Below are 25,616 nucleotides of genomic sequence, written 5' to 3' on the forward strand. Positions count from 1 at the left end.
TTTTTGCTCATCGTTAACAACCTCCATTCCCAAAGTGTTTGTAACTCTGAGGTTCTACTGTAATTCAACCACTCCTTTAGCTCTGTTATGTTTTTTGCTTTACATCCCATTTTATATAGCTGGTGACAACCCAATTTCTGATGACTTGGTGACCAGTTTTTCCCTCGGAAGTACTAGTGAAGGGCACCTAAGCCTGGCACCAGTGGGATAGCTGAGGCATGCAAAATAAGGAGCAGCCTGTCTGTCATCGGCGTCCCTGTTTTCTGTGATGATCCTGAGAAAGCCCCTCCGCTGTTTGGGCATTCAAACTATGAGCTTGTATCTTGGCAAGGCAGGAGGGTGTGTGGTGGGATCACTGCTCTTCATGACATCATTCTCTCCCCCTCCAAAGCCACAGGGATTGTTCAGCGTGAGGTAATGCTGACTCTGTTTGCATCATTTTACACTATCTTCCCTTTCACGTTTTGGGGAGAAGATTTAGGGAGTGGTGAGCATGGAAGCAAAAAAGCACCTGCCTTCTGCAAGTGTCCCAAGATCCACAACATTTCCTTGGGTTTCTCATCAGTTCTGTGGGCTAGAAGAGTCACATCCCATACCCGTTCTGCAAGAGGGTTAACCCCACTCCCCCTGACCCCTCTAAGCACACACAGCCAATGGCCTACGCTGAAGAAAATAGCGGGTTTCAGCTTGCTGAGTTCCATTGCCTGTAAGTGGGTTTTTCCTGATCAGGAAAAACCCACTATCTCCCTTTATTACCAGCAGAAGCATGTTTACATTTGTTCCTCTTTCTGTTCATTAAACAGTTCCTCGGTATTAGGAAGGCGTAGATCAGACACTGCAGTTGATCTGTCTACTCTTCTTCCTTTTTTATTCCTTTCTTCCCTTGCCATGTTGTGGAAAGAACTCTGACAGAATGTTCCTTTGGCTCTGATTTTTGTAGCATTTTAAGGTTGTTGTTTTTTCCTTCTTTCCCAGAAGGTTTAAAATAAGCTCAGCAATTTCTTTTAAATAGCTGCAATGCTGCAGCAGTAGGAAGCTGAATATAACGGAAGAAAAGAAGTGAAGCTATCGAAGCAAAATTTGCTGCCTGCCAGAATTAGTGTCCAGTCAGCCTACTGTTTGCCATCTTAGCTATTTAAAAAGTATTTTGATTTCTAAACTCAGACTGAGAGATGTCTGATTTCTGGTATTAAAGAATTAATCTTTCCTGGAACAGGGTTTTAGTACTGTAGTAGATTTCTTTGTGCAAGTTTCAATTACAGACTAGCGCTTGGTTGTATGAGTACTATAGAGATTTTCAAACTGGAATCGCTACTGTTGCCATCAGTAGACTCCAAGAAGACTTACTGGCATTAAAGCTGGATTGATTCCTCCTTGTGAAAAGTGTTCCTAAGCTTCAGAATGTGGATCATTGCTCTGTGTAGTATAGATGGCCTTTAAACTGAGGTCATGGTTCTTGCTCTCATTTGCTTGTTTATTAAGCGCGCCTAGGTCAAAGTTCCTTCACAGTAGTGTATTTGCCTGAACTTAAGGGAGAAACTGAAAAGTATGGATGTGCTTTTGGAAGGACTGAATTCCTTTTATGGAGGCTTCACTCCATTTCCAAGTTTTAAGAGGGTCAAGCATCTGTGGTTGTACATGTCTTGTGAATAAATCCCAACTCTAGTTCAAAAGCTACTAAGCATTACCGAAGACAAAATCTAGCATAAAGGCAGCAGCTTGGTGTGCATTTACTACTCCAGTGCCCCCATCCAGGTTTGTGTCTGGGTGTTTGCTGTTTTCTGAGCTCTGAAAATGAACTTTAAAGGATTGACTGTGATTTTGGCTGCATTGATTCTGCATGTTTTAAAAGTCAGTAGTATGGACGAGTTTTACCTACATTTAGGTTCAATGCTTTGATTTGCGTTTTGGTTTGTATTCCATTAAGAGCAGTTAGGGAGGAGGGCCCAACAAATAGATCAATTGTGTAAGAGAAGTGCTGGAGTCCATGTACAGCAAACCCTTTTGTATTAACTAAGGCCGGCCAAAACTTTTTCTTGTACATTCTTTTTTTTTTTTTAAACAAAAAATGGACTGAAAATTAAAAGGTGGCAGAATTTTTTTTGGTTGAATTTTTTTTGAATTTTAGATGAAAAACCATAAAACTGTGGTTTTGGTCTTCCTCTTTCTCTCCTTTCTAACCACCCACCCACCTGCACTCTCACCCCATTAGAGAATGAAAACCAATTCTCCCCACCCCCCAGTTTTTGTTTGGTTGAAAAATGGGGGGGGGAAAAGGCCACATACAAAAATTGAACAAAACCTTTTGTAACCTGTCCCGTGTCGCATGACAGAAGCCAGGGGCTAAAAAAGAGCAGTCTCGTGCTAGAACCCCTGGTACACACCTTCTATTACATACAAACTGAGTGTACAGAGGATGTTTTGAAGATCATTTTTCATATCTCAAAAGTAAAAACAAAGGTCTGCTGGCACTTCACGGTAACTGCACTTGTATTCCCCCCTCCATGGTCCTCTCCAGGTGTGCCCAATCAGGTCTCAAGTCTCCAGCCATCACCTGTCTCTGGGCAGGGACCCTTGACAGTCTTCTGATTTGGGGCTTTTAAGACTGCATAGCCCTCTGCCATGTGCTGTGATATTCCCAGCAAACCAGACTGCCTAATGGCCACCCATTGTGCTTTGCTTTCTCTTTTGAGGGCTATGAACAGTGTACGGCCAAGTAACCATACAGCTCTTTCTAAGCAAGCAAAACACAATTATTCTTAGGGTAAAACCATTCCAGAAAAAAAACCAAAAACAATAAAAGTTCCTGTACACGTGCCATCAGCTTACCAAAGTCACCCATCAGTCTTACGAGGCCCTAGCAGGCCAAAGTTCTTCAAACCATTCCTCAATGGTTAGGGCCACCCCTTGACAGAAGCGCCCGTTCTTTTGCTTAATCCAAAGAGGGCTGGCCCTGTGTCAATTCAAACTCATCCTGTTATACCAAATGCCCTTTCTTTGTCTCCTAGTCTCTAGAAAATTCACTTTGAACCATTATATGCAAATCACTACAGGGGGCAGTACCTCTCTAGAGTTGTTTAGTCTCAGTAACTTGCCTTAATAACCTCCATTGTTTTTAGTTCCCGTGGAGCAGAACACATTCATACATAAACCATTCATAAATTAGTACAGTTGTCCCCAAAGATATTTCATGGAGTTGCAATATCTGTCACAGTTTGATCATAAGGTCAGGATACTTTTGTACAACCACAGGCCACAGTGGACATTTTCGTATGTCCACTTAGGGTGCAGAGGCCTTGAGTGATGGTTCAGATATATAAGGCATATGAGCCACATCTGATGGGTGGTGATGCTGAGGCTCTGGGACTGAAATGTACTTTCTGATCTTTGGTCATACGGCATTTGTGGTGGGCTGGAAAAATGTTTCCCTATCTTGGCAATTCACAGATCATTGGACCTAAGAGCATGATGTCACTGCACTAAATTATTTTTCCAATATTTGATGTCATTTGAAAATGTGATTTAGTTTTAATTTAAAAGATTCAGTATTTTATGGAATCCAAGGGCTAGAAAGAACTGCTATTCATCATTGGCAAGATGGGATGTCTAACTAGCCATTGATGTGCAGTACTGGTTACTGTCCCTGTTGGTTTGTGAGATCTGGGCTCAATTCAAATCTGGCATAAATCAGGGTAGCTCCATGCATGTGAAAATTATCATTGGTCATTCAGAAGTGACAAAAATGTAAGCGACTTACCATTGCACATATTCAGGGCAACTCCACTTCTCAAGAATTCTTGAATGAGATAATAAAAAGAGTAGAAATGGAATGTCTGATGCATTAAGATGCAGCAGAACATTTACATAGGTGTGTTCTGCTCAGTCCTATGAAATAATTGAACTTTTTTTTTTCCTTTTTATATGTGCATTGTTTGGTCAGGTGGTGACTTCTCTCAGAAATGCACTAGAGTAAGCAGAACATAGTGAGGCATTTTCATAGGAGTAAAGTACGTTTGTCCTAAAGAAAAGGAGTTCATTTTTAGAAGAGGTTAGTCTAAAAGTTATCCTACCCCAGCCAGCTGATCTTTCTGTAGCTTTTCAAGGTTGTTTGTCCACTTGTTAAAAACAGAACAGTTCTCATAGCTAGCAGCTTTTGCATCACATGCTGTAAGTTGCTGTTTGTGATAAACAGAACTTCTCAACAAATCTACACATGTCAACATGTTACGTGAACCGCTACTGAATTTACACTTTCAATAGAGCAAACTGATCTTGTTGAGTAAACAGATTTTTATTATCTGGCATTTTGAAAATGCATTAAAAGACCTTTTGGATTTTTTAACTACATCAGTTAAAAACCAACCACTGGCTAGGGGTCAGAAGACAACGACATATTGCATGACTTTGTTTTTCTTCTTTTTAAGCTGTAATTAAATGACTCGACTGTGCAGCAGAATTCCAGCCCGTTCATAGTTTAACTCCTGGAATGTTTGTTCTTTGTAAGTCTATTTTCCATATGTTGTGTGGTACAACATATGTTAATCAGTTCTTGTGAAGCTTGCATTACTCCCTCCACTTGGTCATCTATTTCTCCTCCACACACATCACTTTGGGACCTCTTGGTTTTCAGTCAGAGTTCCCTGTTCAATACAAGCTCTGAAGTAAAATAGAACAATCCCTAATTGATTGGGTTTTTGTTTGTTTGATAAGTCAAGCTGCTTGAAAAATCAATGAGTACAGTTTGCAACTTTTTTAGAAACTGATTGTTCTGAGCTATTTTACTTCCATTAAGAATATATTTACTAACTTTTAAGTATCATTCGGTCTAGAAGTGGAAGCCTAAACCTCAACAAACAGCAAAATATTGTTCTGCTCATGTAGTTACACTATTACAGGTTCCCAGACTTTTCATTTCCACATTTATTGGAGGGTAGAATTATCAAAGCAGCATCAGGAATTTTCATACCCACCAAAGACCGTCTTGACTAGAAATACAAATCAATCTTGTTTCGGTTCTGTCTAGGTGGCTTCTATTCTGAGTTGCTCCATATTTGAGGGGGAAGTAATAAACCTGGTTACGATTAAAAACAACAACAAAAAACAGTAGTAGCTCCCAGCTATCCAACACAGCTATTGCTGTTAGGAGTAGGATTTTTTCTTCCTTATAACAGGGTTGACAGCAGCTTTATTTTATTTTATTTTTTTGCTGTCTCTCGGTCTACGTTTACACTGGAGACCTTTACAGCGGCACAGCTGTACCGTTGCAGCTGTGTTGCTCTAAGGTCTCCTGTGTATCTATGCTGACAAGAGAGAGAGTCTCCCACTGACATAGGGCTGTCCACACCGGTGCTTCTGTCGGTGTAAATTATGTTGGTCAGGGGTGGGTGTTTTTTTCCCCTACACCCCTGCCCGACAAAAGTTTTAATGACAAAAGTGCTTGTATAGATATAGCCTCATTCAGAAAGGCCAGCAGGCTGATTACCTTTCAATGATGTTTTTTACACACACACACACACACACACACACACACACACACACACACACACACACACACACACACACACACACACACCAGTTGTAGGGCCTGAGATCAGAGCCCTTACTATGTCTCAGACAGGCCCTTTTCTCCTACTTACTAAACTTGAAATCTATAAATAGGAACGTTTGGGGAGAAGGGGAGGGGGATGGCTTTAAATTCCATTGAAATACGTTGGACTAAGTTGATGCTGGAGGGATAGAGAGGGGAAATCATTCGTTTTGTAATAGAAAAGGGGCAGGGCATCTTCCAGTGTGCCTTTTACTTTACTCATTGTTAACTTTTACAGGAAGGTCGGGGTAGGGACCACTTCTAAAATTCCAGAATTCTTTCTCCAAGTCATAGAATGCCCAGTTAAGTCTCTTCCTGTCAAATAGGGTAACATTTTTTGCTAGTTAAGCCATTTAAAAAGAAAGAAGAGAAAAAAATCTGAATAACTGATTCTTCCCTCTAGCTCAAAATATGACAGAGGAATATGAGTCTTCGTGCCCTTCAAAGGAAGCTTTCCTGAGAGATCTTAATTCAAATTAAATTAATACTTGATTTAAAATATTATGAGTTAGAGCAGGTCTTCCTAAGGAAACCTTTCCAGATGACAATAAAAAGAGGCTGGAACAGTTCAGCACTGCCTCGATTACAGAAAGTGTATTTGGGGTAAGAAACATTCTCTTCCCCAGGAATTTAATACATGAATAGCAATGGATACTTAGTATTTATATAGCACTTCAGGCATTCAAGGCACTGTACAATACTCAACATACATTGCTATCCAAGAAATTTAGTAGTAGCACAGATATATCTATTTGAGAAAACTGAGAAACAGAGCGGTTAAGTGACTTACCCAAAGCCATGCAGCAAGTCAGTGACAGAGGAGTAAGAATTACAATTCAGGTGCTCCAGGCTCCTAGACTTGTGTTCTGCCCATTAGGCAAGACTGTCCACTGTTACTATGGCCAAGTTACCAAAGGACCAAGTTGAGCTTGGGTTCCAGCTTAAAAGCAATTCTGCCAGTGTTGCTTCCTTCAAGAAGTCCTTTATTCCCATTAAAAGTATTACTTTTGATCATTTGAAGACAGATAAAAGTGGTGTAAAAGAAAGAGTCTGAATTCTGCTCCCAGGAGGTAGGAGCAGTTCTCAGTGTACCCTTAAATTCTGGAGTCCTGGAGTTTGGCACTGATTACTTGAACTGAATGGAGTTTTCTTCTGAGTTATCACTGGTGTCACCAAAGTAGAATTTATCCCCAAATATCTTAGTACAAGAGAGATAATTATATTTTAAAAACCTACTGAGATGAACAAGGATGTTATGAAATGCCTGGAACTTTTAGCAGACTTTTTTTCATCAAACACTAATATTGATATAGTCCAGGAGTAGGCAATCTATGGCACATGTGCTGAAGGTGGCACATGAGCTGATTTTCAGTGGCACTCACACTGCCCGGGTCCTGGCCACCAGTCCTTGGCTCTGCATTTTAATTTAATTTTAAATGAAGCTTCTTAAACATTTAAAAAAACCTGTATTTATTTTACATACAACAATAGTTTAGTTATATATTATAGACTTATAAAAAGAGACCTTCTAAAAATGTTAAAATGTATTACTGGCACGCAAAACTTTAAATTAGAGTGAATAAATGAAGACTCGGCACACCACTTCTGAAAGGTTGCCAACCCCTGATATAGTCTGAATTTTTGGAAAAACCACACATCTAGTATTCCCCGAAGAAAGCTATAGCTCTGCTCACTGATAACCAATTGTTATGTGTAACAAAAGTTATTGACTTTTTAATCAAGGTTCTTTTTTGGAGAACTTGGCTTTTTGGAGAGGATTTATAGGCTAACATAAAGCTTTAACGGACTTTTTAAAACTCAAGGCTTCTTTTTTTCCCCGAGAAAGAAAGAAGAAAAAAAAACCCCACGTTTCTGATCTCCTGATACCACTTTTTCAAATGATTCAGAAAGTCCATGATTTGCCATAAACCAAAGTTTAGGACTCTGGATTTTTTTAAATCCAGACATAGGGGATGTTTGGGTATTCTCATGGCTTAGAAACTGCAAAGAAGGTTTTAGGTTTCACTTCTTTGATATCCCTTTCTTAGAATATTCCTTTAGAGGGCAGGATTTGGGTTCCTTTTTGTTATTTATTTACTTTTTACTTAAGGGGGAAGGAAAGTATAACTCTTAAAAGTTACTGAATATACGTTTAATAGGGAGAGTTTAAGTTCTCTAACTTCTTGATTGATTCCATAGTGTCATCTGATGGATCTTGGGGAAGATAGGGTAGTTTTTACTTAAATCTACAATGTACTGCTGGTAATAGAAATATAGGACTGGAAAGGACCTTGATAGGCCATCTTGTCCAGTCCCCTGCAGTGTGGACCAGGCCTAAGTATTATCTCTAGACCATCCCCGACAGGTGTTTATCTAGCCTGTTCTTAAAAACATCCGATGTCAGAAATTCCACTACATCTCTAGGTAATTTGTTCTAGTGCTTAACTACACTTAGTTAGGAAGTTATTCCTGATGTGTAACCTAAATCTTCCTTGCTGCAATGTAATCCCGCTACTTCTTGTCTTGTCTTCAGTGGTTAAGGAGAACAATTTATCACTAGGGCTGTCGATTAATCACAGTTAACTCACGTGATTAACTCAAAAAAAAAAGTAACGATGATTAAAGAAATTAATCATGATTAATCACACTGTTAAACAATAGAATACCAATTGAAATTTATTAAATATTTTTTGATGTTTCTACATTTTTCAAATGTATTGATTTCTATTACAACACAGAATACAAAGTGTACAGTGCTCACTTTATATTATGTTTGATTACAAATATTTGCACTGTAAAAGTGATAAACAAAAGAAATAGTATTTTTCAATTCAGCTCATACAAGTACTGTAGTGCAATCTCTTTGTCATGAAAATACAACTTACAAATTTAGATTGTTTTTGTTACATAACTGCACTCAAAAACAAAACAGTGTAAAACTTTAGAGCCTACACGTCCACTCAGTCCTACTTCTTGTTCAGCCAATAGCTCAGATAAACAAGTTTGTTTACATTTACGGCAGATACTTCTGACTGCTTCTAATTTACAATGTCACCTGAATTTACAATGTCACCTGAAAGTGAGAACAAGTGTTCACATGGCACTGTTGTAGCTGACATCACATGATATTTACGTGCCAAATGCACAAAAGATTCATATGTCCCTTCATGCTTCAGAGGACATGCTTCCATGCTGATGATGCTTGTTAAAAAAATAATGCGTTAATTAAATTTGTGACTGAACTCCTTGGGGGAGAATTGTATGTCTCCTGTTCTGTTTTACCCACATTCTGCCGTATATTTCATGTTATAGCAGTCTCAGATGATGACCCAGCACATGTTGTTCATTTTAAGAACACTTTCACAGCAGATTTGACAAAACACAAAGAAGGTACCAGTGTGAGATTTTTAAGGATAGATACAGCACTCGACCCAAGGTTTAAGAATCTGAAGTGCCTTCCAAAATCTGAAAGCATGCTCCACATCTCATCCCTCTCAGAAGTCTTAAGAAAGCAGCACTCTGATGCACAAACTACAGAACCCAAACCACCAAAAAAGAAAATTAACCTTCTGCTGGTGGCATCTGACTCAGATGATGAAAATGAACATGCATCGGTCCAATCTGCTTTGGATCGTTATCGAGCAGAACCCATCATCAGCATGGATGCATGTCTTCTGGAATGGTGGTTGAAGCATGAAGGGACATATGAATCTTTAGCGCATCTGGCACATAAATATCTTGCAGTGTCGGCTACAACAGTGCCATGCAAACACCTGTTCTCACTTTCAGGTTACATTGTAAATAAGAAGTAGGCAGCATTATCTTCCGTAAATATAAACAAACTTGTTTCTCTTAGCGATTGGCTGAAGTAGGACTGAGTGGACTTGTAGGCTCTAAAGTTTTTCATTGTTTTGTTTTTGAGTGCAGTTATGTAACAGAAAAAAAATCTACATTTGTAAGTTACACTATCACGATAAAGAGATTGCACTACAGTACTTGTACGAGGTGAATTGAAAAATACTATTTCTTTTGTTTATAATTTTTACAGTGAAAATATTTGTAATTAAAAATAAATACGAAGTGAGCACTGTACACTTTGTATTCTGTGTTGTAATTGAAATTAATATATTTGAAAACGTAGAAAACATCAAAAAATATTTAAATAAATGGTATTCTATCATTGTTTAACAGTGTGATTAATTGCGGTTAATTTCTTAAATTGCAGTTAATTTTTTAATTGCTTGACAGCCCTATTTATCACCCTTTATAACAACCTTTTATGTACTTGAAGACTGTATCATGTGCCCCCTCAGTCTTCTCTTCTCCAAACTAAACTAAACAATCCCAGTTGTTTCAATCTCTTCTTATTGGTCATGTTACATAGGACCTGTCATCATTTTTGTTGCTTTCCTCTGGAGGTCATCCAGTTTGTCCAATTCTTTCTCAAAAGTGTGCTGCCCAGCACCAGATATAATACTCCAATTGAGGCATCATCAGTGCTGAGTAGAGTGGAAAAATTACTACTTATGTCTTGCTTACAAGACTTGCTAATACATCCCGAAGTGCTGATTGCTTTTTTGCATCAGTATTACATTTTTGACTCGTATTTAGTTTGTGGTCAACTATAACCCCCAGATCTTTTTTCTGCAGTTCTCCTACCTAGACAGTCATTTCCCATTTTGTGTTTATGTAATTGATTATTCCTTCCTAAGTGTAGTACTTTTGCATTTGTCCTTATTGAATTTCATCCTATTTACTTCAGACCATTTCTCCAGTTTTCAAGATCATTGTAGATTCTAATCCTGTCCTCCAAAGTGCTTGCAAACCCTCATAGCTTGGTATCCTCTGTAGCCATTTATAAGTGTACTCCCTATGCCATTATCCAAGCATAATCTTGTTACCTTGTCAAAGAAGGAGGTAGGTTAGCTTGATGTGATTTGTTCTTGGCAAATCCATGTTGACTGTTACACATTACCTGCTTATATTCCAGGTGCTTACAAACTGATTGATTATTTGAACCTTTATCTTTCTGTATCAGAGGGGTAGCCGTGTTAGTCTGGTTCTGTAGAAGCAGCAAAGAATCCTGTGGCACCTTATAGACTAACAGACGTTTTGCAGCATGAGCTTTCGTGGGTGAATACCCACTTCTTCAGATGCAAGTGAAGAAGTGGGTATTCACCCACGAAAGCTCATGCTGCAAAACGTCTGTTAGTCTATAAGGTGCCACAGGATTCTTTGCTGCTTTATCTTTCTGGGTACTGATGTTAAGCTGACTAGTCTATAATTCCCTCGGTTGTCCTTTTTTTCCCCCCCCCTTTTTTTTATAGATTTTCTTCTTCCCAGTTCTCTGGGATCTCTCCAGTCTTTCATGAGTTCTTAAAGATAATCAATAATGGTGCAGAGATCTCTTCAGCCAGTTTCTTCATTATTTTGGGATGTATTTCATTAGGCCCTGCCTACTTGAAGACATCTAACTTGTAATTCTTAACTTGTTCTTCCCGTATTTTAGCCTCTGAACCTACCTATCCCATTCATACTTATGTTCCCTATGTTAGTCATCCAATCACTGCTAACCTTTTTGCTGAAAACTGAAACAAAAAAGGCATTTAACACTTCAGCCACTGCTGCATTTTCTGTTATTGTCTTTGCCTCCTCACTGTGTAATGGGCCTACCCTGTCCTTGGTCTTCCTCTTGCTTCTAATGTATTTGTACAATATTTTCTTGTTACCCTTTATGTCTTTAGCTAGTTTAGTCTCATTTTGTGTCTTGGTCTTTCTGATTTTGTTCCTATTCATCCTTTGTAATTTTGATCTAGTTCTCACTTTTTGCATAAATCTTTTTTTGAATTTCAGGTAATTGAAGATCTCCTGGTTATACCAGGGTGGTCTCTTGCCATAATTCCTATCTTTCCTGCACACTGAGATAGTTTGTCCTTAATAATGTCTCTTTAAAAACTGCCAACTCTCCTGAACTCTTTTTTCCCTTAGGCTTGCTTCCCATGGGATCTTACCCAGTGATGAGCTGCCAAAATGTTAATAACCGGTTCCCTACTGGGTCTTTGGCGGTACTTTGGCGGCAGGTCTTTCAGTGCTGCCAAAGACCCGGAGTGAGTGAACAACCTGCCGCCGAAGTGCTGCTGACAACCCGATAGGGAACCGGTTATTAAGCACTGCTCGGTGAGTACAAGCCCAACACCCCCCCACCCCCGCCGCCCCAATTGCCCTGAGCCCATCCACCACCGCCCCGACAGAGCCCCGGAACTCCCACGCCTACCCAACCCCCCCATTCCCCGTCCCCTGATCGCCCCCCATCCCCGAACCTCCACCCCTTCCAACCGGTCCCTGTCCCTTATCCATCCCCTCCTCCCAGCCCCGGCCTGGCTCCCTTACCATGCTGCTTAGGGCAGCGTGTATGGATGCCGTGCGGCCCGCTGGAGCTCGCAGCCCCACCCCCTTACCATGCTGCTCAAAGCAGCAGGAGCTGCCGAGCTGCCTAGGAGTGGTCCAGAGCGCTGGCACTGGGCTCTGCGAGAGGGGGGAGGGGCCAGGGGAGCCTCCCCAGCCGGGAACTCAGGCGGGCTGGACAGGACAGTCCCACGGGCTGGAGTTTGCCCACCCCTTTAACAACCGGTTCTAAACCAGCTTCTAAATTTAACAACCGGTTCCAGCTCACCACTGATCTTACCTACCAGCCCTCTGAGTTTGCTAAAGTCTGCCTTCTTAAAGCCTATTGTCTTTATTCTGCGTTTCCCCTTCCACCATGCCTTAGGCCTTGTCTACACTACAAGACTATTTCGAATCAACTTAGTTCGAATTTGTGGATTCGACCTTATGAAGTCGAATTTGTGTATCCATACTAAATACACTAATTCGAATTTCTGAGTCCACATTCACGGGGCCAGCGTCGACTTTGGAAGCGGTGCACTGTGGGAAGCTATCCCACAGTTCCCGCAGTCCCCGCTGCCCATTGGAATGCTGGGTAGAGCCCCCAATGCCTGCTTGGGGGAGAAATGTGTCGAGGGTGGTTTTGGGTAAGTGTCGTCATTGAACCGTCAATCACAACCTCCCTCCCTCCCTCCTTGAAAGCGCCATCGGGCAATCTGTTCGTGCACTTTTCTGGTCAGTGACAGCGCGGACGCCACAGCACTGCAAGCATGGAGCCCGCTGCGATCATCGCCGTTTTCTCCTCCTCGCACTTTATCGTCCACCTCTTCCACAGTCAGCTGATGAGAAATCGGGCTACTTTTCAATGGTGCTGCAAGCACTGGGGGACCATAGGGGACGTTTTGCAAACATCAACGTCGGGTGGCCGGGCAAGGTTCATGATGCGTGTGTTTTCAGGAACTGTGGGCTGCTCAGACGCCTGCAGGAAGGTAGTTTCTTCCCGGACCACGAAATAACTGTTGTGGATGAGCAGATTCCTAAAGTCATCCTCGGGGACCCAGCCTGCCCGCTAATGCACTTGCTCATGAAAGCCCTATACAGGCGCCTGGGACAGTGACAAGGAACTCTTAAAATACCAGCGAGCAGCGTGACCTGTGACTGTTCAGTTTCTTTACAGAGAAGCTGAACCTGCCCCTGTTTCTTTACCCACTGACTGTTGACTCTCCTCTTCGGTTACATACCCCGTTTCCCCCACTTCCAACACACGTGTAAACATAAAATACATGTCCCATTGTTACTGAAGAAAGGTTTCTTTATTCATGACTTTGCGTTAAAGGGTTGAAACTGGGAGGCAGACTGTGCTGGGTTGGGTGTGCGGTGATGTAAAGACCGCCTCTAAACTCAACGAATGACAGGCTCCTGCTCCTAGAGCGGTCCGCAGTGCCGGAATGCTTCTTTCAACGGAGCCTGCCATCCCTCTTTTTCGAATTCTGTGTGCGGGGGGATATGTGACCTTGTGGCGGAGGAGTGCGGATACAGATTCCTTTGCTGCGTGACTCAGCGGTCCAGGACAAAGACCGCTGTATAAGATCTGTAACCGCCCTCCCCCGCTACAAAGTCACATCCCCCCTGCCCACACAGAACCTGGAAACCACCTCCCATACCGACCATGGTGCCTACTGACTGCACTGTGTGTGTGACCCGCTGCTGATCCTGCCCCCGTGTCTGTACCCTGGGAAAGGTAACTGTCCTATGCAATTAACAACCCCCTTCCCCACGCCCCCCATTCAAACACAGTCTTCTTTGAAAAAACATGACGGAAACAGTAATTAACAGCAAAGTATTTTTATTACTTAAGTAGACACTCAGGGGATGGAACTGGGATTGGGACTTGTGTGAGTCCGGAAGGGAACGACTTCTGCAAATGTAGGGTATGAGAGCTTTTTGGTACTTGAGCACTCTGCTGGGGTGCAGTGACAGTTTACACGGCCTCTGGCGCCCCTCCTTCTGGTTATTTTGGGTGAGGGGGGTATGGGACTTTGTGGCGGGGGAGGGCGGTTGCAGATACACTGCAGGGGGGCTCTGTGCTCCTGCGGTCCTGCAGAACATCCACAAGGCGCCTGAGCGTGTCCGTTTGCTCCCTCACTAGTCCAAACATTGTTTGAGTCGCCTGCTTGTCTTCCTCACGCCACCTCTCCTCCCGTTCGCTGTGTGAGCGCTGGTACAGAGAGACGGTCTCCCTCCACTGGCTCTGCTGGTCCGCCTCGGCTAGGTAGCAGCCCATGCGTTCATCGAACATCTTGTCCCTTGTCTTTTTCTTTCTCCGCCTAATCTTTGCCAGCCTCTGCAAGGGGGATGCTGTGGCAGGTCTGGAGACAGTGGAAGCTGTGAGATGGGAAACAGGGAGTGAATTCCTTGCAAAGATACATTTTTGCGAACAATTAGCTGAGTCTAGGCTGTCTCTGTGAATTCTGGGTTGAGACCCCTGTGCCTGCTGGGGCACAAATAATTTTCGCGGTGGATTATGGGTAAATGTCGCCAGTCATTCCTTCCTCCGGGAAAGCAACGGCAGACAATCATTTCAAGCCCGTTTTCCCAGAATTGCCCTGGCATACGCCATAGCGTGGCAACCATGGACACTGTTTTGCCTTTTGTGTATGTCACCGTATGTGTACTAGATGCCGCTGACAGAGGCGGTCCAGCAGCGCTACACAGCAGCATGCTTTTGCTTTTGCATGACAGCAGAGATGGTTACCAGCCATATTGTACCATCTACCATACCATAAATTGGTAATAAGATGGTAATAAGATGGGCATGGTTACCTGTCCTTTTGCACTGCACCATTTGGTGCTGTCATAAGTGCCCCTGGCCGAGCAGCCAGGGGCGCAAAAGCAAAAATTGGGAATGACTCCCTGAGTCAATCCCTCCTTTTTGGTATCTAAAAATAGAATCAGTCCTGCCTAGATTATGGGCAAGTGTACTAGAGAACCACTGTATCAGAGAACCAGAGAGCACAGCCGCTCTGTGTCTGATCCTGCATAGATTATGAGCTGTATGCTATTCACAGGGGGTGCTCCTGCAACAACCCCACCTGTTCATTCCATTCTTCCCCAGCCTTCCTGGGCTACCATAGCATTGTCCCCCAACTTGTGTGATGAAGTAATAAAGAATGCAGGAATAAGACACAGTGACTTGTTAGTGAGAAATGAGTGGAAGGCAGCCTCCAGTTGCTATGATAGTCCACATAGGACATTAAGGAGCGTGGAGGAGAGGAGCCCAGCATCCTGCTGCTAGTCCAGGGGCAATTGAATCTTTTTTCTTTACACATGAAGGGTGGGGGCTGATGAAGCTCAGCCCCCTGTTGCTATGATGACGATGGTTACCAGCCATATTGTACCATCTACCAGGAAAAATTAGGACCAGGCACCCTTGATTGACCTTATCGATGCTAGTCAGCATGGTTACCAGTCCTTTTGCACTGCCCCATGTGCCAATAGGCTAATGATGAGGATGGGTACCAGTCATTTTGTACCATCAGCCATCCATAGCGTGGGGGAAGCAAGGATGTTGGTGTTGAGTGCTGCACCATCGCGTCTATCTGCAGCATTCAGTAAAGATACGGTGACATGTAAAAGAGTCAAGAGAGAATTGTTTTCCCTTTCACTTCTGGGGGTGGGTGGGGGGGTGCGTAAATTGCCGAGCTATGCCCTGACCCACCGCGGACACTGTTTTTGTCCCTAGAAGCATTTGGAGCTCAGCCAAGAATGCAAATCATTTTCGGAGACAGCAGGAACTGTGGGATACCTTGCGTCCTCAGTCCCCCCTCCCTCCATGAGCGTCCATTTGATTCTTTGGCTTTCCGTTACGCTCGTGTCGCAGCAGCGTGCTGAGTCTCTGCTATGCCGTCTGTCCGGAGATTTTTTTAAAAATACTTTGGACCAGGCGTAACATTACAGTAATTCCCCTAATTAGATGCATGAGTCTCCTAGCGAGATCACCGTGAGGACGGGCACTGAAGGAGATAGAGAGCGCATGCTGCGTGAAATCTATCACGAACCACGGACCGATGCAGCCGTGGTCGAGGAGGCAATGCTCCCTGAATACCGCATGAAAGCCTCGCGCGGAAAAGGGTGCTATCACGGAGCACCCAATAAGGCAGCTCTCCCCAGGAACCTCCTGCTGATGCTTATCGATTAACGGAAGTAGAGCTTCGTGGAGATCTCCCAGGAGGATTTCTGATCTATCACCATATATAGAGAGACCTCCTTCTCACACACTTCAGATTCCTGTTATATTAAGAATAAAAGTTAACATGGTTAAAGCACTTACCGACTGCTCCTTCCCCTGATTCAGGATCCGGGTTCATGGCCGGGTAGGGTTGGTAGGGGATCTCCGTGACGGTGATGAATAGATCCTGGCTGTCGGGAAAACCAGCGTTGTAAGCGCTCTCGCCTGCCTCGTCCTCCACAAACACTTCCTCATCTTCCCCGTCCGTGAACATCGTCGAGGAACTGTCCGTCGACACTGTCCCATCATCAGAGTCCATGGTCACTGGTGGGGCAGTGGTGGCAGGCTCCGTAGCCTCCGTTTGCCGCTTTGATTTTTTGGTAGCCTTGTCTGGGGTCCTTGGTTTTCACGCGGCGATGCATTGCATGATGGCTGTATCCTCTGTCTGGATCATGGCTTTGGAGACCTTCTCGTAGGTCTTTGCATTCCGTTTGTTGGAGCGCAGCTCCGAAAGCACAGACTCCTCGCCCCACACACCGATCAGATCCAAGAGTTCCCGGTCAGTCTAAGCCGGGTCCCTCTTTCTATTCAGAGATTACATGAACTCCTCTGCTGGAGAGCTCTGCATTGCTGCCGGTGCTGCTGAGCTCGCCCCGATGTCCAACCACAAAATGAGATTCTAACTGTCCAGAAAGGAAAAGGAATTCAAATTTTCCCGGGTCGTTTCCTGTGTGGCTGCTCAGAGCATCGAAGCTCGGACTGCTGTCCAGAGCGTCAACAGAGTGGTGCACTGTGGGATAGCTCCCGGAGCTACTAAGTTCGATTTGCATCCACACCTAGCCTAATTTGAGCTAGCCATGTCGAATTTAGCGTTCTTCCACCTGTCGGGGTGGAGTACCAAATTCGAACTAAAGAGCCCTCTAGTTCGAATTAAATGGCTTCCTGGTGTGGACGGTTGAGCGGTTAGTTCGAATTAACGCTGCTAAATTCGAATTAAAGTCCTAGTGTAGACCAGGCCTTAGTATCATGAACTCTGTCATTTCATGATCACTTGCACCCAAGCTGCCTTCCACCATCACATTCTCAACCAGTTTCTCCCTATTTGTCAGAATCAAATCTGGAACACCCTTTTCCTCAGTAGAATCAAGGAAGCGATCATCCAAAGCCCATTGCTGCACTTGGAGTGCATGTATGGGTGTGTATATGCTCCAGCACGAAGTACTCTCTATGTTAATTTATCTTCTGATGACAGATACTTAAAGGATTTTCACGATGATTGTGGCCACTGGTCTGAAAATGTGTTAGTTACATATCAGAGTTAAAAGATACCAAAAGTTAGGATAATCTTTCTTCCTTAGACCATTAATTTGATTGTAATTAGGCTTTTACTAACTTTTTTCTGTTTTAATCTTTTATAAAGTTGCTTTATTAGTCATATTTGCCTCTGCTAGAAGAGTAAATGAACTGTTCGTTCTGTTGTTGATTATGATAAAGCAGATGTTTTAACTATTCCCAGAATCCTCCTTAAAATCAACATCCATTGTCAATCTAGAAATTTCACATCCATCTCTTTGCCCTAAACTTAGATAGAAAAAACATCATGGCTCCTTCTTGCTATGACCAGTTTTAAAATTGTACATGGACCACATGTTTTTACTCTTTGGTGCACTAAAGCATCATCTGTGTGAAATAAGTAGTTGACAGGTATCAGCATAACAAAATGCCAGAGTATTTCGGACTAACTGGCAGTCTCAGCAGATGAGGCCAGGAATTAGTGCGAAATAGCTGAGAAGGTAGTTTTGGCCTCTACTTTAGAGGTGGCTTCTCCAGGTTTGAGTTGAATCACATTGGTGCATCATTTTGATGAAGCTAACACTACTGCCACCAATGCTGTATTGTCATGTGGGTGAATGGCGGCCCTCGTTCTGGGCTCCCAGTCCAAAGCTTTTCACAAGCAGTATTTTCATTTCATGCTTTTTATAACCAAATGGAATTTTCTTTTTCAAAAGATTTGATTGCTTGACTCACTGCTGATATTTCACTAAGGCATTAAGAAAGGGCAAAATGCCTCCGGCCTCAAATAGCTGTGTAGAATTTGTAGGTCAGTTTTGGGGAGGCTTTTATCCAGTGTCTGTTAAAGTGATTTCATGTTCCCAGACCAAAATAAAAGCTTCTGTGAAGAGTGAGACCCTCAACTGGTGCAAAGTGGTGTAGTTCCATAAGATCTGGCCCAAAATCTCTAAGGCAGCCCCCTAGACTCAACACCTTTACACCTTGAATTAGAGCCTTTATGCTGTAGGTCTCTAATCTTTATAACCATCTCTTCTTTTCTTTCACATTTTTTTAATCATGGTTCATTTTACTTATAACCATGAGTTTGTGGTTATGAATATTGTATAAGCAGAAAGGAAAATTCCTATGTGTAAAGTTTCCTATGTGTAAATTGGGGTTCCAGGAATGTGGATAGATGCCCATGCTACTCTTTTCATGATCATATTAACATTCATTTTTGGTTTGGGGTTTTTCTTTGAGGGGGGGAAGGAGGAAAGCAGGTAAAGTTAAGATTTAGTGTAGGAAAAATATCGAATATCTTCTCAATCTGCAGAAGATACAGTCTCTGGTGGATGGGAGAAGTCTTACTTTTTTGATTGGTCCTTTGTTTTCCTTGCTTAGCAACTGCTAGAATGGAAAGTTCATGAGTTCATTTCACTGCAAATGCTGTGCAGAAACTCGGTTCACTAGTAGGAAAAATTTCCTGTCATAGATTTTGTGTGTGTGTGTGTGTGTGTGTGTGTGTGTGTGTTGTGAAACTAGAAATTCAGGGAGATCCAGAATTCTGAAATGTGATTCAAGAATATAAGAATACAGCTCTTAAATATTTTTCTTCTGATGAAATAATCTGTTTTGGACTAGGGGAGGATTATTTTACAAGTTTGTCCTCGTGGGGTAACTGCATACAGTACTTCTTTAGCTTCAAATGAAAAGAGCTGTCAAACTTGATTTAAGGGAGTGTAAGATGGAAGTTTTTGAGACTTCTCAGTTTTGATGAAATATATATATTTTTCTGATCTGCCTAACACTTAGTTGGGCATCAAATGTGTAATAGTGTAATGTCGCAGAGCATGGGGACTGAATGCTGGGTAATTTGGTAATGTTATTTTCAATGTTGTTTAAAAAAAAATGTGAGGAAAGGGTTGTATGATCATCTGTGTATAAAAATAGCAGGGTCACCTTGTTCTTTGAAATTGATTTCACTAGCATTAAGAAATGCAATATCCTTCAGCTCATCTGGAAAGCTGCAAACCGTTCATTTTTACAGGTGTCCATTGTGTCCTAATTTTTAGAAAATAGAGAAGGCGATGAAACTACTGGAGCTGTGAAAGTATTGCATTACAAACTTTGGACGTCCGCTGGGTAGCAGCACTGGAAACATAACCTACTGTTTGTGCTGTGAGCAGGACTTTGTCATTTAAAATGCGAGCAAAAATATATGACTGCCTAAGACAGATTTATAGCAGGAAATCCTCACCATTTAATATGTTTGTCAGAAAAATAGCTGCGAACTTTTTATTTTTGTGGGATCTGAAATCATGCAGAGCTAAATTTGGAGGTGTAGAAAGGAGTGTAAATTACACAGATTTAAATGATTGTGAAGGAATTGGAATCTAATAGTCAAAGCTGTTGTGATGTATATTTCAAGAAGCTGGAAGAAGTTGTAAATTAAAGGAGGGGGTTACTCCTTCTTTGATTTATGTCTTCTCCCACCTTTGTAGTAGTTGTATTTTCTGTTGCTCTTCTCTTCTTGTCCTTCAGCTTGTGAGTTGCACCATCTTAGATGCCTCTTACTGTTCCGCATAATCTGGGATTTAGATATGTTGGTTAGGGTGGTTTTTTTTTTTTTTTTTTCAATTATGTTTTCAGAGGACATGGTGCTCTCTCACTGATAGCACAAGATGTCTTCAGTTTAGTATCTGATGTTGATGGTCATTCTAGACCTTGGCTTATGGTGTATCAACTTCCATAGTATGTCATACATGGTGTGATTGGATAGCCTCGCTCCTGGAAAGATCAGGGAGAAGGGTCAACCTAGTTTGGATGAGTACTGCAGAAATGCAGTTGGAGAGATTTTTAGTGCCTCTTCACCATGAAGATCCATTTCAAAGCAAATACACCATTAAAACTAAAACCACTCTGTGGGTTTTACAATATGACTACATTTATTTTAAAACTACAGCAGTCCGCCTTCTAACTCAGCCAGTCTAATGTTACTTATGGACAGATGAGGTTTGGGGAAAAACTCAAATGCACATGGGAATGAAGGAAATGAACTAAATGGCTTTGTGTTTATATTTCTCCCTAGAAAACCTGAAAAAGGAGTCCAGTACCTAATTGAGAGAGGTTTCGTGCCGGACACGCCAGTTGGTGTCGCCCATTTTCTCCTGCAAAGGAAAGGACTAAGCAGACAGATGATTGGAGAGTTTTTGGGCAATCGACAGAAGCAGTTCAACCGAGATGTATTGGAGTGAGTAGTGTGTGAGGGGAGGGGATGGAGCACTCAGGGATTCAGGTGTGCCCTGTGGGACACGTAGAGGCTAATGCTCACGGAATATTTTGTGCGTGGAATGAAAGTGTTTTCAAAGAAAAAACTGCCAGAGTGTAAGGATTAACAAAGAACAGGCAAAAATAAATACTCTTCCTTACTTGCCAGCAATGCTAACATTTCTCAACAAAACTGATCAAGTAGGACACTAATACGGATTTATATACATTATAGAATTCACATTTACTCTAAATTTATGTTGTAATTTCACTGTGGAGGACTGTCTATTAATTTTAAGACCATTTTCCTTCCTCAAGCTCTGAAATAATTTACTGTGTGAAATTAAAAAATAAAAAAATTATATGCTACACGACTCTTCATCAGTAAAGGAACATGAAAATAACCATTACTATTTCATAGATACACAGGCACTTCTTATGCTGGCACTTGTCTAATAAGGGTGTCTGAGAACCAGTTTATTGGAAAGGATTAGATAAAAACCTATTTCAAAAGGAAAGCAAAAGTGGAGCAGCAAATTACACTCGCCAACAGTTTGGTTAAGGTTATTCAAATACTGTCTGTTAAGGATGGAGGTTGCTTTTGTTTATTTTAAGTGATTTGATATTTCATTTAGCAGCGACTCTTTTCAAGACCTGTGTGGATGACGCACTCACTAACAAAGCTCATTGCATCTCACCCCAGATTTATTGACTTGTGCGCATGTGACTTGCATGAAGAATTGCCACTTACTGCACAAACAGCCAGCTAGATGTTTAACAGGCTATGTAACTGCATAGGGTACATGGGGGTGGGGGCGGGGGGAGATACCCTTTTCCCAGTGTAAAAAGACAAAACAAAAATTCTAAGCCCACAGTTTTGGCCAAGACCACAGCAAAAAATTGCTGAGATTTGCATAGAAATAGCCCTTATTGAGGACTGAATGTTTTTCCTGGCTTTAGGGCCTGTGGGGGATTTTAAGTTTAAAAACTATTGGAAAATCACTTTCTGAGCCTGGTCAACAGAGGCTTAATTCAGTCCCCAGGGAAAATCTTCCCTTGACTTTACTGGAGATGAATCCAGCCCTAGGAGCCCCACTCAGCATTGCTAACTCACTAACCTCTTGTGATGTTATCCCAAGTCTCATGGTAGTCAGTGTTTCTCTTAAAGCCAGGCTCCAGGAGCCATGTGATTATATGAGAACCTGGGCATTCATTATTTTAAATAAGTTTCTAGCCCTAATCACTATGGAGAAAATCCTGAACACGTGACCCCCTAAAGCCACAAAAACCAGAAAGCAAAATAAAAGAACCCCCAAAGTATTATTTTTTAAATCTCATGATTTTTAAGCCATTTTTATAATTTTGGAGATCTGAGTCATGATTTTGGAAAGCCTGGGGTTGGCAGTGCTGCTGCTTTGTGGTATCATTGCTTACCTAAACATGGGGTGGATCCGTGGATCTCTTGTGTTGCACAATACCACATGCTGTGGGCAGATTGCTGCATATGAACTCTTCCAGTTGTCCATGAAGGTATCATTGATGTCATCAGCTGACCCAGAACCTGGGACTGTAGGCATAGGCCAGTTGTCCCTAATGGTTAATGTATCCCTAACTCCTTCCTGCCCCACCTACCTCCAGTGAATCATGGACTCTGAAGCCAAAATGGGATCATATAATTGGGAGCATCAGTCACAGGCAGTTTTTTTTTTTTCTAAAGCATGGAAATTAAATGCATTATGGCAATGCACAATTTCATGCACCCAATTGAAGGAAATGAAAATGAGGTTCCCACGCCAACTTTTCACTAGGCCTTGTTTCAAATAGGTAGTATTTTTTTTTCTTACTAAACATGTAGCTTGATCTGTTACTGTGTGTTATACATTGTGTACAAGATTTACAATGCTGTTGGAACCTCTGTGTCTCAACCGTGCATGCTGAACAGTGTATTAGTATAATGTATTTGCATTTATACACACATCATAGACCTTTGCTTAGAGGGGCCTTTTATTTGTAAACCTTATGGTTCAAGAGCTGCATCTTTACTGTACAAACAGCAGGAGAAGGTAATTGAATAGGGAATGTGGGTTCTACCCAAGGTATGTAGTGAAGTTTAGTGACTTGCCGTAAAGAAGTGGCAGATTTCAATTCAGCAGTTCAGCCAATCAGGCTTTTCAGCAGGCCCATTCTAACCATTTGCAACCATTCCCTGGATCTGTGCCACTATTAGACTGGGGTGAAGATTTTCCAAGGAAGGCGTATTGTCTAATGATCAAAGTAAACTATGATGAGTAAGGAAGAGGCTGGATTCTAACCTAAAATGAGTCATTGATTCACTGTGTGATCTTGGGCAAATCATTTAACCTCACTGTGCCTTGGGCAACCTAGCAGAAAATTGGGTAAGAATCTCGTTGATAGCCAGATGGTATATGTTTGATGAGATTTCCTGGATGGGTAAATTGCCAAAAGGACATCCACCTGCCTACGACCTCCTGACTGTATTTTTGCTGCAATTAATCTGTTCTTAAAATAACCTGCCCCAGTCATGTTAAGAAAAAAAATTGTTCTGCGGCAACCCCAAGATAGCGTGATTGATTCGCATATAGCACTGTGAGCCTTGGCAGCAAAAAAGTACAACGGTTTTAACCAAGCTGACCTGCTATTAGGGATGGTAACACGCATTCTTTGTTGCTCTTCAACAAAACGGTGACTGTTTTTTCCATCTCTGATAAAGACATGCTATCAGACTTAAAATTGTGTATTAAAAAATCATACTTGAAACATGATTCCATTCCATGATACTCATAACAGCTAAGGTAGTAAAAATAATTTTAAACATTTAATTACTTTCCATGATTGATGCTTTTATTTTGTGTGCTTGTGACTATATATTTCATTTGTCATCACGGTGCACTTCCTGGTTCTCATACATGAGCATAAACATGCAGATATTGCATGGGAACCTTTAATTGTTTTAAAACATCTTCACCGTGCAATTTTGAAAACCTCCAAGAAAACAATCTACATTTCAGACTCATTGCCATTCTCCAGCTGCTTTGCGGTGTGCCATAATTGGCTATCTGGGGATTCCCCTAATGTCAGGGTCTCCCTGGGTGGCATAGAGTTGGCATAATGTCTTGATGCTATACCTCTTGCCAGGATATGAGGTGTGTCAAGGGGCATGGCTAGAGCACTGCAATATGGCAGTGATCCTTGGCTGCTAGAGTACCCCGTGGTGGCCATAAGGACACCTTTCTCCCTCCTGCCATGCCATACCAGCACAGCTGAGGATCTGGCTCTCTGTCCGCCCATGTACTTTCTTTTAACAAATAGGATTTGTATTAAAAAACCAAATGTCTAGCAGTGTGAGTGAATAGTTAGATAAAAGTCACAGCATCCAAGTGACATGTGGAAAACATGGTGTTGTGTATTACAACCTCCTCCTTTCAGTTAATTCCATTACAGAATTATTCATAAAGCTTCAAGACCATTGTGCTCTCCCCAGCAGTACAGTAGGGAGCTAAACCTCAGAGACAGTTGTGGTGTTACGCTGATGGGAAAAGCAACTGAGCGGGGTGTTCCTTTGTACCCTCCTTTCTCCACTCTGCATAAAGTCTGCAAAGAAACAGCAGGCAGGGAATAGGCACTAGGAAGAAGCCATACTAAGTCACATGTCATTCTCCACACACACAACCCACAAAAATTTAAGAAGACCTGGAGTAAAGATCACAGGAAGCTAATGCTGATTGAAGTTAGTACTTGCAGTTATAGGCTCTAGCCGCTGGCAGCATAGCTACTGTCTCTCTTGCTGATGAGAGGATGTTGGAAGGAATGATGGAGGAAGCTTTCCATTGTACTGCTGGCCAAGGATATTTGGAGACCCAGATACCCCTAATATCTTCACTTTCCACTTTATTTGACTCTACTACCGCTGGTCAAGGTGCCTGCTGTTCCAACCCTTTAAAAAATAATTTAAAAAGTTCTCCAGTGTTGAAGAGACAGTGATGTTCCAAACCTCTAGAGTTTACAATAGTGGTTCTGTTGTGTTTGTGGAATCAACATTGTCCTTATAGGGATGAACCTGGAGGAGTGCACAGCTCTTTTGTTTTTCTCCTTGCACTTTTACACAGAAGGAAAGCATATGGGCTGAAGTCATTAAAAGGCTTTGGAATTAAACTGTGGTAGCACAGTGCTTCATCCTTCAAGAGAAATGTGTATGCTAGTCTATCACTGTACAGCAGTACATTTAATAACAAGCCTTTTAACCTGGATCATACTTTATTATGGTAGCATCTGCATTACGGTGCTATAACTTGCAGTGATTCATGTTTGGTTATTAAAACCTAAAAGCCAAGTTAGAAGAAAAGGAACCAACGACTCTCAGATTTGAAAGTAGCCTTTAAACAAGGTGTTAGAGCAGGGGTGGGCAAACTTCTTGGCCCGAGGGCCACATCTGGGTATGGAAATTGTATGGTGGGCCATAAATGCTCACAAAATTGGGCATTGGGGTGTGGGAGGGCTCCAGCTGGGGGTGGGAGCTCTGGAGTGTGGCCAGAAATGAGGAGTTCAGGGTGCAGGAGGGGGCTCCAGTTTGGGACAGCAGGTTGGGGGGTGTGGGGAGGGTGGGGGTTCTAGCTGGGGATGCAGGCTCTGGGGTGGGGCTGAAGATGAAGCGTTGGGGGTGAAGGAGGGTGCTCCGGGCTGGGACCGAGGAGTTCAGAGGGTGCGAGGGGGGGTTGGGGCATGGGAGGGGGTTGGGTGCAGGCTCTGGGCAGTGCTTACCTCAAGCAGCTCCTGGAAGCAGCAGCATGTCCCCCCTCTGGCTCCTATGCGGAGGCGTGGCTAGGCGGCTCTGCATGCTGCCCTATCCACAGGCGCTGC

General features: G+C 42.4%; 1 protein-coding gene across 4 annotated transcripts in view; it reads left to right on the forward strand.

Moving 5' to 3' along the window:
- The window catches only part of IQSEC1 (IQ motif and Sec7 domain ArfGEF 1), a 688,386-nt gene that overhangs the window by 621,696 nt on the left and 41,074 nt on the right, over positions 1 to 25,616 (forward strand). For all 4 annotated transcript variants that reach the window (XM_045024040.1, XM_045024037.1, XM_045024038.1 and 1 more), the window contains one exon: positions 20,560 to 20,721. In XM_045024040.1, coding sequence (XP_044879975.1) covers positions 20,560 to 20,721 — 162 coding nt within the window. The remainder of the gene's footprint in view (positions 1 to 20,559; positions 20,722 to 25,616) is intronic.

Source organism: Mauremys mutica, chromosome 7, assembly GCF_020497125.1.
Source record: "Mauremys mutica isolate MM-2020 ecotype Southern chromosome 7, ASM2049712v1, whole genome shotgun sequence".
In the NCBI taxonomy this organism is placed as follows: Eukaryota; Metazoa; Chordata; order Testudines; family Geoemydidae; genus Mauremys; species Mauremys mutica.